This window comes from Orussus abietinus, unplaced genomic scaffold (genome assembly GCF_000612105.2).
Source record: "Orussus abietinus isolate OABI.00-Male unplaced genomic scaffold, Oabi_2.0 scaffold109, whole genome shotgun sequence".
Lineage (NCBI taxonomy): Eukaryota > Metazoa > Arthropoda > Insecta > Hymenoptera > Orussidae > Orussus > Orussus abietinus.
In genome coordinates this window covers 215,205-228,130 of record NW_019395023.1, presented here as the reverse complement: position 1 = coordinate 228,130, position 12,926 = coordinate 215,205, and the positions used below count along the sequence as shown (strand labels likewise).

General features: G+C 38.4%; 2 protein-coding genes across 2 annotated transcripts; both read left to right on the top strand.

The window, feature by feature from the left end:
* Positions 1-1,826: 1,826 nt before the first annotated feature.
* LOC105696658 lies at positions 1,827-5,102 on the top strand. Its single transcript, XM_012419323.1, has 4 exons — positions 1,827-1,936; positions 2,185-2,363; positions 2,838-3,117; positions 3,472-5,102. Exons 2-4 carry the CDS (start codon positions 2,194-2,196, stop codon positions 3,715-3,717), a joined length of 696 nt encoding a protein of 231 aa, XP_012274746.1. The 5' UTR covers positions 1,827-1,936; positions 2,185-2,193; the 3' UTR covers positions 3,718-5,102.
* A 3,047-nt stretch (positions 5,103-8,149) lies between these two features.
* LOC111674192 lies at positions 8,150-12,113 on the top strand. Its single transcript, XM_023433604.1, has 3 exons — positions 8,150-8,157; positions 11,511-11,745; positions 11,904-12,113. The coding sequence occupies exons 1-3, from the start codon at positions 8,150-8,152 to the stop codon at positions 12,111-12,113; spliced, it is 453 nt and encodes a 150-aa protein (XP_023289372.1).
* Positions 12,114-12,926: the final 813 nt, after the last annotated feature.

Here is a 12,926-nt window from a genome sequence, read left to right as displayed (position 1 = left end):
GGTCCTTGGAGAAAAATCCAGGAAATTGATCTCGTGATGGGGAATGTAGATTTGCGCCCAATGGGCTCGATTATAGTCGAAATTGGGTCGTATTTGAATTTCTAACTCGTCGATAGGACCTGCTTTCCGATCTTGTAAAAGTAGCTTCGACCATGGGGCTTGGGAGGATGTTTGCGATCTTGTACGGTAAATCAACCTAATCATGTGCTCGAGAAAGTCAGAGTGACGAGGTATGGTGATTCTTATGGTTGTAGACGGATTCCCTCTGGTGCTACCCTTCTTCGGCCTATTTACTTTTTCTGGAAGAGCCTGCCAGCCGAATGAGTTATCGCATAGCACTCCAAGGACCCCCTCAATTACCCTAATGAGCAGAGACGCCAATACCGGGCAGGCTTTTCAGGGTACACGTCTTATTTTTAAACGAAATACTCGTGTCGACGAATTTGCGGATGCCACCGCTCTGGGTCGTGTGATTGTCGGCAAAGCAAATCGAGAATACTTCTACCATGCCGTAGGAATTCCGGCAGGCTTTCGGAATTTCGCCGTTTTCTTCTGGGATGTTACTCGGCATTGATCTGCTTCGGTTGCGATGCCTCCCAAAAACTGCGAACGGGAACTCGATGCCCTCGATGCCCTTTTATATTGCCTGGTTGGTAACCCTGTTTAGTTCCTTGGCGCTGGCGTCGCTTCAAAAATAAAGAGTTAGTTGAGTTCGAACAGTAGACGTAACAGGCTGTTTTGATTCCCTCCTAAATTAACCGCCCCTTTTAACAATATCTTGACGTTAAATCGGCAGGTAATAATATTTTCTTTTTTTTTTCATTTTTTTAATGTTACTTCTTTAAAGGTTCGTGCCGTTACGCGAGTAAGTCAGTATAAAAACCCTGAACCTTTATAAATGTACTAGGGCTTGGAAATGGTACTTACGATGTATACGGTGTTTATGCGCTGTTAATGAAAACATTCTTCAACCCGCACTCTTGGAAACTGCTACACTCTGCTCTGATTTGATTCATTGCTTATAAATATGAAGACGTTATTAAAATAAAAGTCCAAACAACGTTTCAAATCCTGCCACACACGGTGATAATCCATCACTTACCGTTTCTCGAGTTTCTGACGTTTTTGCCACTAGTTCCTGTCAAAATGACAGAGCAGCCTTCTCGAGAAAAAGAAAGTACTCGTGGCAAGGCATTTATTTTCGTCTTTGCGCGCTTCATTCTGGTGGAGTGAATTCGAAAGCGCGAGAGAAGTACCAGAACGCGCCGCAAGATGGCGGGACGCTACCGATTCTTGATGAAGGATTCAACTGGAATGTAATACACAATATTATCGACGTAGAATCAGACATGATTACGTATCTCCTATTTCTTAAGAAAAAACAAATACACGCGGTATTCCATTTCAAATTTCCCTTCGCCCATTAATGGGGTAATGAATTAATTTCTGAAAATGTTGGAATTCCTCTCATGTAGCTGCAAAGTTCTGGAATATTGAATAATTATCACGGACGCTTCAATATGTAATATGTAAACCACAAAATGGTATATCTAGTTCTCACCTGTTAATTTGATTATTCAAAAATTCCTTGAAAGCTGGAATTATAATTGCTGATGAGCGAACCGTGGCACCATCTTTCAGCGTGTTCTGGAACGGCTAAAGTCACGGCCCTGTAAGTTGCGAGCTCACGTCTCTTCTCGGTGATATACTTTTTCATTTATCACCGGTAGGGGGACTCCATATCTGTCGCAAGGTCGGCAAGGTAGTTTTGTAAGCGAATCGATCCTTTTGAGCAGTGTTGCCAAGCTTACAAGTTATTCCGGTTCGCGAGAATTCATAACAGAGGTGCGACACGATCGAAAAAAGTAGCGGCTCCGCGACGGAAATTTAACGGAAATTTTACACACGTGGGTCATGTGTCTTTCGCCAACCGGAAGTATGTATTCTGCTGGACATTCCGTGTCCATTTAATCGTGACTTTTCGAAATTTCGCCGACTCGTGAATTGAAAATCGATGTCTTACTGTGCTACGTGGTCTTACACTATTCGTATCGTTCCGTGTTTATTCGTATTTTAATGTTATAAAGTGTAGTCCGCGCAATTTTTTTTCTGTTATGCAGACTCCTAACGGTTACTGGTTGTCATGGGTTTTATAATTTCAATGCTGATTCGTTTGCTGTTTAGATTACCAGCATGAGTTTCTGGCCATGGAGAAGGTTGCGCGTTACCCCGCTGCGAGCGCTGGCAGCGTTTCTCCTCGTCGGTATCCTCTTCTGGTACAGTTTCAATCGTCCAGAAATTCCTCGACAACCCTGCAGTGTCCCTGAAGAGTTTACGGAAAAGCTTCATGAATTGACTTACAGGTTTGTATTATTAATTCACGTTTTATTTTTTTATACTTTCCTTATGAAGAACAGAATCCCAGAAGTGTAGAGATCCCTTCCATATCGATTGCGGATGAAGTTACCAACGATACGTTCTTCAGAGGTTAAGGGAAGTGTAGATCCGCAATTTAGTGTAGGGATAAAATCAAAGTTTGAAAAACAAAAACATTGTGCTAATTGGAGGAATGTAAAATAATTGATTAGGAATTCCGGAGTGAATCAAGAATTAGATAAAAGTAGAACCGCAGAAATGATTGTTTGCTCAACAAAAGTGGCACGATATGTCTTAGTTTTTAATTATCTTAAACACCATCATTATTATTCCTTTTTGCAAGGAATGCTTAAAATAATGATTACAAGAGGAGAATGTGAAATTTAATTTGGTGGAGTGGTAAGAGGTTTTATGATTGGATTGGTGATGTTACTTTAATGTCTTCTTTCTTATGATCTTAGGGCCCACTTAGTGCTGGCGAAGCTGGGGCTTGTGCACTTTCTGTGTTTTGGAGGTCTCTGGGGTCAGGCTCGAATAGGTCGAGCATTGCCCTGGGCTCGTAAGGTCGAGTTGTGTCTGATGGATACTTTGCGAGACGACGCCATGATAACCAAAGCTTTCCGAGAAGTTGGCTTGAGTGCTACGTATTTGCACGCAGCTGGGATCTACCGTGTTCAGGAAAACGAAGTTGGCGATGATGCTCCCAAAGTGGAGATCGTCGTATTTGAAGAGGACTCCGTGGTGAGAACAAACTTTACAGCCTAATCGCAATTACAAGTTTATTCTGGGAAAATGCAGAAGCTCAAATTCAGCCAAAGAAGTCGTAGCGTTTAAACACCGTAAGGAGAGATGCAGGAATAACTGAACTTCCTAACTCTGGAAACCAGAGCGCCGCAAGTTAAGGGAAGTTCTACAGAAAAGTTCGAACATCGTTGGAGCTTTAATTTTGTTATTGCAGTTAAACGTGTATCACATTTTCGCAGGGAGACTCGGAGGTCAAAATCTAGGAATCCGAAATGTTAATTAGTGGGCTTAGTTCTTTGAATTTTTTGAACTTTTATATTCTCTTGGTTAAGTGGCACTTTTTCTTTTTAGACTCAGATGGTAAGGCGAGTTGGTTGGACCAGAAGAGTCTTACCTCCGGATTGCGAGCTTTCGCCAAGCTTGCAATGCTTTCCGCCTCAATTGGCGATTCCTCCCTTACCAACGAAACAATTTGGAGACCACGTTGTTCCGGTACCAAGAGAAGGTATCGAGTTGCAGAAGTACCATTATCCCAACGATTGGTGGTTGGAAGTGAAGCCCACGGATTGCGTTGAACATCCGCAAGAGGATACGTAATATCGAGTTCAACTAGAATTAATATTTATTTGCTGGGCGTCGATACTTCTCGTCAAATATCTCGGACAAGACGACATTGGACAATTCACTGCCCATACTTATGATAAGTTTATTACATAAGTATGCGATGCGCTGGAAACAATGTATAGATGAAGTTCGAATTAGATCAGATACATATCTGGCAAGTTCACGTAATAACTTGAGCGTACAATAATGAGAGCTACTCATTTTTGTTTCATTACTAGAAGATTGCATTTACGGGTTTAGTCAGCACGCTATTAGTGAGATTTAACGAATATTTCTACGCAACATTGATGTATTAATTGTAGCCAAATGATGTGGCATCATTAATGTTCTTTGCAATTAATTATTGTGAGACTCACTATCGCTATCAAAACTTAGGAGTCATTTGTTTTTACTGTATGTACACCCTCGATTTAAGCTATGCACATGGATATCTGAATTGTACAAGCTGGACAACATTTTAATTCACTTATTTTTGTATGTTGTATTTATTGATGTACTAGTCACAATAGTGAATTTTAAAAGTACTTTAGTAAGTTTTCTAATTTAGGATGACTATAAACGTTTAGTTTATATATTAATTTAACTAATTGCAATCACAGTGCTTACAGAATAGGAGGTAGAATGTTTTTTGTGCAAATTTGTAGAGGAAATCATTTGAGAATTCAGAAATAACATTTTCATATATTCATGCGTCATACTAAATGACGAGAAAACAATATGAATTACCAACAAATAAATAGGATATGAACGAGGGACCATCCCGAATGGTCAACTCCCAGAATGGTGTAAACAGACCATTCTCAAAAATGAGATATCACTTCCGTACTTAATAATTGCTGTAAGATAAACCCATTTATGTACGCAGAGGTAGGAGAGGTTCAAAATATTGTTCTCTTTACGCAGCTCGTATAAAACGGCGCTATCATTGAATTTCATTCACAAAAAAGTATTTTTTCGAAAGCGTTCTGTCGTGGTACCACAAAACGAGCGAGCCGATTGCAGTGATAAATTCCTATCAGTTACTATTACGTAATGACCACTATTAAATCAAGTCAGCCGCATGTGGTAAATTATAACTTTTGTATAAAAAAAAAAAAAAACTGATCATTCTGATCTTTCAGAGAATAAGTTTTAAGACTTCCTGTGCATTAAATCCTAAAAAGGAACGACTTCAGGGCTAAATACTTAAATATAATCGTACTCTAATTTAGCTTAACAAATTGTTATCGTTAGGCTTTGTACGAAATTTCAAGATATGTTTAAGCGAGTCCTTGTATGTTTAAGGTGAAGTGAAACATCCTTCAAATCAGTCGATTCGAATACAACACTTTTTTTTAAGGGTATTAGACCAAACTGTCCGAAACTTTGACACATCACTCCTGATCATCTAAGAATTGTCCTGACACATTCAAAATTTGGATTTTTCAAACAAAATTTTTAACTCAGTCCACACCAGAACCAAAATGGCGTCGAGCTCTGATATTTCGATCAATATACAATTATCGAAGGCTCTGATATGAGAATCGAAAGGGTCAGGACAATTTTACGACAATTTAGAACACTCTGGTAATCGATAAACTCGCATTTGAACGGGATAAAGGCAAAAAAAGTGTTGTATGCGCTTCTTTGCTGAAACGATGGTAATACGAGGTCTCGGAGTGAAAATTTAATTGACCTGGAAATCACAGATGGCGCAGGGGGTCCCTCTGCAGTCAATTAGGCCCCCAGAAAGCATGAATTCGGGGGATTTCTGGAGTTTTACTTCGATTTCTTTATAATTATTGTACGAAAACGACAGGTGGAGTATGCCATTTGGTACAATATTCAATGTAATTCGATACAGCTGTCAATATAAAAACGAACGTCGGCAACGTAGGCATTTAGAAAAATCTTCTTTATCGACGTTGATCAAGTTCCTCGACGTGTTTCACTTCACCTTAAACTACCACAATCGACATAAGTCAAGTGGCAGCTGTTTGACACGTGCCATTTTTTTTTTACATAAAATACGTATCTTCATTTCATGCGGTAATATTACTCCCTTTTCTACCCTCGAGATAAGACTGGACAATCGATTCTTGTTGGCGCTAAAATACGATGGAAATTGGTCGTAGATGGGAAATCTCCTCATCCGCCAACGTAACGTTTATCCCATTTATCACGATCGTCAATTTAGTGGCCTTCGATCGAATATCTCGTATATATTCGAACATAACGCTTCAATCTACTTCGGGTTTCGACGCTGTCGAGAATTCTTGAATCTCGAGCCAGTTTGAAATTGCGATGCGAATCTTTTATAAAATTTCTTTACACTGCAAGTAAATATTTGCAAATTCGACCTCGAACTTGTTGCCATTTGTTAATAGAGGAAGTAATATATGCAGCGTATTCCTCAGTTTCGAAAGTGACGGAAATCACGTCATTTTCTTGCGAAATGTATATCACACGTTTCAAAGGATATAGAATAAAGCTGATTTAATATTTACGTTTGCTCGGTAAGATTAATTATCCTTCCCTTATGAATGGAACATTGATGGTTACTAATGTATATTAAAAGTAGGGTTTGCGATAGGATTTTATTTTTTGGATTATTTATTTTACCTCCTTTCTCGAATTGGGAGAGTATGGGGGATTATAGGACGTGTGAGTATGTCCATTTGAAGTAGATCTAAGGTTGTATAGTGTTTTCTCAAGAAACCTGCCGAGGATGACAAGTGGACACGTTTTGGCAGGGTAAATACTCGAGTAGGAGGTAAAGTAAATAGTTAGATGGAACAGTTACGAGCAGCTGTCGAGAGAACCCTTTAGAAGATTGTTCCACTCTCGGTAAATGTTCCCTAGATCCCGGATTCGTATTCGAGTGGTTATTGCAGACTTCAATAGCAAAAATGACTATCCGATTCCCTAAAACTTGGCACGATTATTCTACTATCGACTTATTCATTTTTAATTCGCGAAAACAACTAATTTATATTATTAAACGATTCCCCAAAACTTGGCACGATTATTCTACTATTGACTTATTCATTTTTATTTCGCGAAAATAAATAATTTATATTATTAAACGGTTTCCTCAGCGATTATTTTGCAATAAAAATATCGTATTCAAGGGGATATTGCAGACTTCAATAGCAAAAATGACCATCAGATTCCCCAAAAATTGGCACGATTATTCTCCTATCGACTTATTCATTTTTAATTCGCGAAAACAAATAATTTATATTGTTAAACGGGGTTCCTCGGTGATAATTTTGCAATAAGAATATCGTATTCGAGTGGTTGTTGCAACCTTCAATAGCAAAAATGGCCATTCAACTCCCAAAAAATTAGCACGATTATTTTCTTGTCGACTTATTCATTTTTATTTCGCGAAAACAAATAATTTATATTGTTAAACAGTGTCCTCGGCGATTATTTTGCAATATGAATATCATATTCGAGTGGTTGTTGCAACCTTCAATAGCAAAAATGGCCATCTAACTCCCAAAAAATTGGCACGATTATTTTCTTGTCGATTGATTCATTTTTTTTTCGCGAAAAAAAATAATTTATATTGTTAAACGGGGTTCCTCGGTGATTATTTTGCAATATGAATATCGTATTCGATTGGTTGTTGCAAGCTTCAATAGCAAAAATGGCCATTCAACTTCCAAAAAATTGGCGCGATTATTTCCTTGTCAATTTATTAATTTTTATTTCGCGAAAACAAATAATTTATCTTATTAAACGGTTTCCTCGGCGGTTATTTTGCAATTAGAAGGTACGTGGAATATTTCGTTCAATTTTATTAATTTAATCGGATCAATTGTTATTCGAAGCTCCTTACCCTGTCATCCTCCTATCACTATATTTCACTCTTTTTTGTATGTTTGTTTTTCTTTTTTTCCGATTGGAATACTCCAGTAATCTTCCTGAAAGATTTCGTTGCGGTGCAGAAACTGTTTTCCCGAAAAAGATCTGCCTTGACTCTCGTATAAAAGAAGCCTGGAAACGATTCAAGTTTTCTCTTAAGATTCGCGCACAATGGAAGGAGCGTTCTTCCTAAATTCATTACCTTCAATCGGGTTTAAGGTTTTAAGCTCTTTCCGGTTAATAAAGTTTAATTGACCAATTACCTAGTAAACCTGATACCGATGCTCGGTTTCAAAGGAAATCGTTAAATCAAAATAATGAATGAATTAGTTACGGTACTTAGTAGTGAAAAGCGATCCTTTTAAGGAAATAGTGGAAAATTAATGCTAAATAGCGATTAGGGTACAGTTATGTTTAAAAGCTTCTTTGTCTCTAAACTAATATTCTTAATGTAGGATTTTTCCATTTTTCACGTCATATGATATTAACAGAGCGGCAAGAATAATGAGTACATTTCTCTTCGTTACAAGATGGAGGTGGGAATTTCAAAGAAATGTCGATGTGAGTAATTGGCAATTTATGTCGTAATAATTTCTCAGGTCCATAATTAAGAACCCGGTGAGTGGTTAGGGAAAGATTAAAACTCGAGGACTGATAACTGCAGTTCCCGCTGTCGCGTACACCTGTCGGAATTAGGTCTTTTCGAATTAGATGGGATTTAATTAAAAGTACAAAGGTAGGAAAGTAAGTTTCCCACTTTCACGGGGAATTGTCTCGCTCGCTGGTCAAGGGTCGAAGTTAAAAGTCGGATGTAAAAAGTGAAAGCAACGGTTCTTTATCTCGAAATCAATTTTCTTCTTTCTTCCCTGTTTGATAATCTTCGGAGAGGACATTTATTTCCACTCTTTGAGTTTGACGTCGACGCCGGCCAAAGAAACAGCGTTGACTTTTTTCAGTCTTTGAGCGCGTACGAGGAATTTTTTTTCTTTTCGTCAGATGCTAATTTCTCTGTACTTCACCTAGAAAGGCTTGGAAAGATCATTGGGACAGTGCAAGTGAACTGGTGGGGAAAGTATAAATGGAGGTGTCTCGGATGATGAACTTCCGAGTCATTCTCTAGCGGTCCAAACGGTTCTCCAGTGAGCTCTTTCTGGGTCGGAGAACATGGCGAACAATTTACCATTCTTTTTCGTACAAACCGAGAAAAATAATATAAAAAGGACAAATTAAGCGACAGTACACCAGCCGATTAAAAACGAGATCTTAAACACCCTCAATCCCGCTATTTAAATACTTTATTAAAAGTGTTCAGTGAAATTAAAAAAATAATTTGCGGTTAACAAGTATTGTTGCGAACGTTGCTTGACTTAAGTCATCAGAAAGCCAAATGAGTTTTAAGGGATCAATTTTCAATCTGAGTGGAATTTTGCCATATTTCAGTGAGTCCAAAAGAAGAGTGACAAGACTGATGATGATTTTCAGTAATTGTTAATGATACCAAAAATGAGAGAACACGTGAGTATAACGCAAAAGTTTATTTTCTGGCTGGAAAGCAGAAATGCTTTCATTATTTTCAATCCATTGGTTTCCGACTGTCTCGTTATTTCTTTTAATAAAAGTGTGCAAACAAAGGGAAAACCGAGGAGGTAAACGACAAAGAGGATGGCCGGCCTCGTTTCTCTTGGAACTCTTCGGCGCTTTCTGTTTCTGGTCCTCGGAAACGCCATAAGTGTAATAGCGTTTTTCTATTCGCAGTTAGTCGTTAACCTCGAGTGAAAATTCCCTCCTTTCCTCTCAGAGTCTTTGTCTACTTTCCGCCGAAGCAACCGAGGAGAAACGTCCGCGGGGAAATGTTAAATAAAAGAGAAGTCGGTCCCGAAAGGAGGACGCGGACTTTTCAAGAATAGCGCCATTCAGGAAGACATTACTCAAAGTCAATTGCACCGTGTCATCCTGCAATTATTAACTATCACCTGCCAGCAAGGATGCTTTTACGATACCGAAACGCCAGATTTATGCTCCCCACTTGACGATCATTCAAGTACCCCGCGTGCTCATTAAACACACTTAAATGAAGCGTTTTAATTTTAAAAATCACCCCACTTCGAACTAACCCGCAAAATTCATTTGCATAAATTTTCCTTCTACTGAAATTCGCAAGATTGAATTATATGGCGCCTTGATAACCGTCTAAAAATGGACTGAAATAAAAAGGCACTTGACGATCTTTCAAATATCCCGCGTGCTTATTAAACACACTCAAATGAAGCGTTTTAATTTTGAAAATTCACCCTACTTCGAACTAACCCGCAAAATTCATTTGCATAAATTTTCCTTCTACTGAAATTCGCAATATTGAGTTATATCGCGCTTTGATAACCGTATAAAAATGGACTGAAATAAAAGGGCACTTGACGATGTTTCAAATATCCCGCGTGCTCATTAAACGTACTTAAATGAAGCGTTTTAATTTTGAAAAATCACCCCATTTCGAACTAATCCGCAAAGTTCATTTGCATAAATTTTCCTTCTACTGAAATTCGCAAGATTGAATTATATCGCGTTTCGATAATCGTCTAAAAATGGTCTGAAATAAAATGGCACCGTTTAGCCTAAACGAGGGTAATTCGCTTTTAAAAATACTTAAATGAGTACAATTTGAAACAATATCGAGATCAGTCGTTACCCGATACCGAGTTAACTTTTATCTGATGCATAATTCGCCTTAAGTGACCTTTGCAGAAAGCAGTGGCGAATATAGCCGATGTCGTTTTCAGGCCATCGCGATTTTCCTGCTGGTTGCCATGGTCGGGGAAGTAGTCCAAATACTTGATGCCTACAAGTCTATAAAGCCGTTCAAGTTTTATCGTCCAAGATCACGCTACAGGCCGCGTTGGCACTCATTCCCGAGGCCGGCGAAATATCATTCCAAGAGAAGACCGCCCTCTCGTTATCGAGGTCCACCTTACTCCAGGTGAGGAAACTTCGTGGGAAACGTTCTTCCTGAAAATGTCGAACTTTCTCCCATCACCGATCCCGAAATTTGCATTCCCTGCTCCACGTGTTCCCGAGTTAGTTCCGTATGCACATGCAGCATCGCTTGCAACCTTGTAGTCTAATGTGGTCGATTAATTTACAGGGACCTCGTTGCACCCTGGCATGACCTAGACTTTAAGGGGAAATCGATGGAACCTTCCGGGTAGTTTTTCGCGTTACGAGATTCTCAAATTCCCGTCCTATTTTCATCTCAAGATAACAATCCATTCCGTGGAATGTTCATAAACATTTTTGAATTCATTTCATAGACATTTTTACATTCATTTCATAGACATTTTTACATTTATTTCATAGACATTTTTACTTTCTTTTCATAGACATTTTTACATTCATTTCATAGACATTTTTCATTTCATTTCATATTTCATTTCATAGACATTTTTCATTTCATTTCATATTTCATTTCATATTTCGTTTCATATTTCGTTTCATATTTCGTTTCATATTTCGTTTCATATTTCATTTCATATTTCATTTCATATTTCATTTCATATTTCATTTCATATTTCATTTCATATTTCATTTCATATTTCATTTCATATTTCATTTCGTATTTCATTTCGTATTTCATTTCATATTTCATTTCATATTTCATTTCATATTTCATTTCATATTTCATTTCATATTTCATCAAATTTTCATTTCATAGACATTTTTACGGGATTTTTGTGTCGCTTCAAAATAGTAGAATTAGTTATTTTATCGATTTACACGTCCGCCTGAAAATAATTCGCTGGAAATTGACTGGGTAATGGAGTTTCTTGCTGGAGGTCGTGATTAGTTTTATCTTCTACCTCTGAAATATTAATATTTCGCCCGTAAGACGGTAAGATGACTAATCGTGCACCTTGATCTAGGTACCCTTCGCGTTACGGAAATAACATCGATTATCACGATGACCAGCCTTACACGATAGAGATAGAACTGCCAAGGCGCGAAGATAAGAGTAGATTTTACAAAAGCGGGTCTTATCATCGGAGTCACGATCGCGGGATTGTCCGTGATTACGTCGAGGATGAGGATTACCTTGATGACGACGGCGACGTGGAGTCCAGGGTGTTCCGCGCCGGGAAAAAGAAAGTACGAATTAAAGTAAGTTTATGGTAAAACAATGGACATTTCTGGATTCTATTTGAAAGAAATAAGCCTGAGAGATGTTCATTTTTTTATCTATAGACAGAGAGCACGGATAGAAATAATTGATGAAAATATTCAATCCGAGTTATCATTGAATATTGATACTATTTCAGGTAATAAAGGGTCAGAAGCCTAAATTGCGCATTAAGATCTCGCGATCCGACGACGATCTCGATAATGAGGGGTCGAATGTAACGAGCACCACCTCGTTATCAGGGTCCGTTGTACCTACGAAATTGGAGCAGCTCGAAGGACCTTCTGAAAGCGACTGGATCCCATTGAATCCGTTTCCACCGTTTCCGGAACATCTTCGAGGAGCCTGAATACTTCTACCGTATCGACCTCCTTAAATGTCTTCGAAAGTTTCGACATTTTGTCCGGAAATCCCAGTCTGTTAATAGAGCTCGCTTAAGTACGGACATAAGGAAGGCATTTCGGCGAGTTAGTTTAACAAAAGAAATAAGACGCTAATACTTACCAATTTTAACTACTTTAGACGCCTCGTAGGGAGACTTTTGATTAAACAGTAGACATTAAATTGTCGTTAATAAACTTTCTTACAAGTGACAGACTGCAGCTTAAGACTAACATAAATTAAAATAAGTTAGAAGAACGAGGAGTATTTTTCAATTTTCCACGTCCGAAGCTCCATTTTGAAGCTTTCTCAAGGATACGAATAAATAAATATGTATACTCGAAAGCTGACTTGTTTTAAAATATATTCTATTTTTTTAGACGTAATAAGTTAGCCTAGGAAAAGTAGGAATTGAAACGAACGAGCGGGCACTTTGCGATTCAGTTTTATTTCTAACATAATAGTCAACGGACATGTAATAGTAATAAAGAAAAATAAACAAATGATCGCGTTAATAGTAATAATGTACAGTTTCTTTGTAACATGGTTTTTTGTTCACAACATCGATAACACATTCGCGAACAACGCGCGACTCGGGGCGGCTTCGCTCTCGGATCGGATTGTTTCCGGAGCGTTTTCTCTTCCGCGCGGCCTCAAGTTCCCAGGGAATTTTCAAACCGAGTCCTCCTTTTTCTCTGCCTGGAAACTCTTTCGGAAAGCCTCGAAATTCCAGTCCGAGGTCGAAATCCCTGAAAGTTCGCCGAGAAGCCTAGTCGCTCTA

Bases quoted from the DNA above. Each gene is read 5' to 3' on its own strand.
- LOC111674192 (XM_023433604.1), top strand. The intron at 11,746-11,903 runs GTAAGTTTATGG...ATACTATTTCAG, and splicing joins AAAAGAAAGTACGAATTAAA to GTAATAAAGGGTCAGAAGCC.
- LOC105696658 (XM_012419323.1), top strand. From the start codon at position 2,194: ATGAGTTTCTGGCCATGGAGAAGGTTGCGCGTTACCCCGCTGCGAGCG. The intron at 2,364-2,837 runs GTTTGTATTATT...TTATGATCTTAG, and splicing joins CTTCATGAATTGACTTACAG to GGCCCACTTAGTGCTGGCGA. The intron at 3,118-3,471 runs GTGAGAACAAAC...TTTTCTTTTTAG, and splicing joins TATTTGAAGAGGACTCCGTG to ACTCAGATGGTAAGGCGAGT.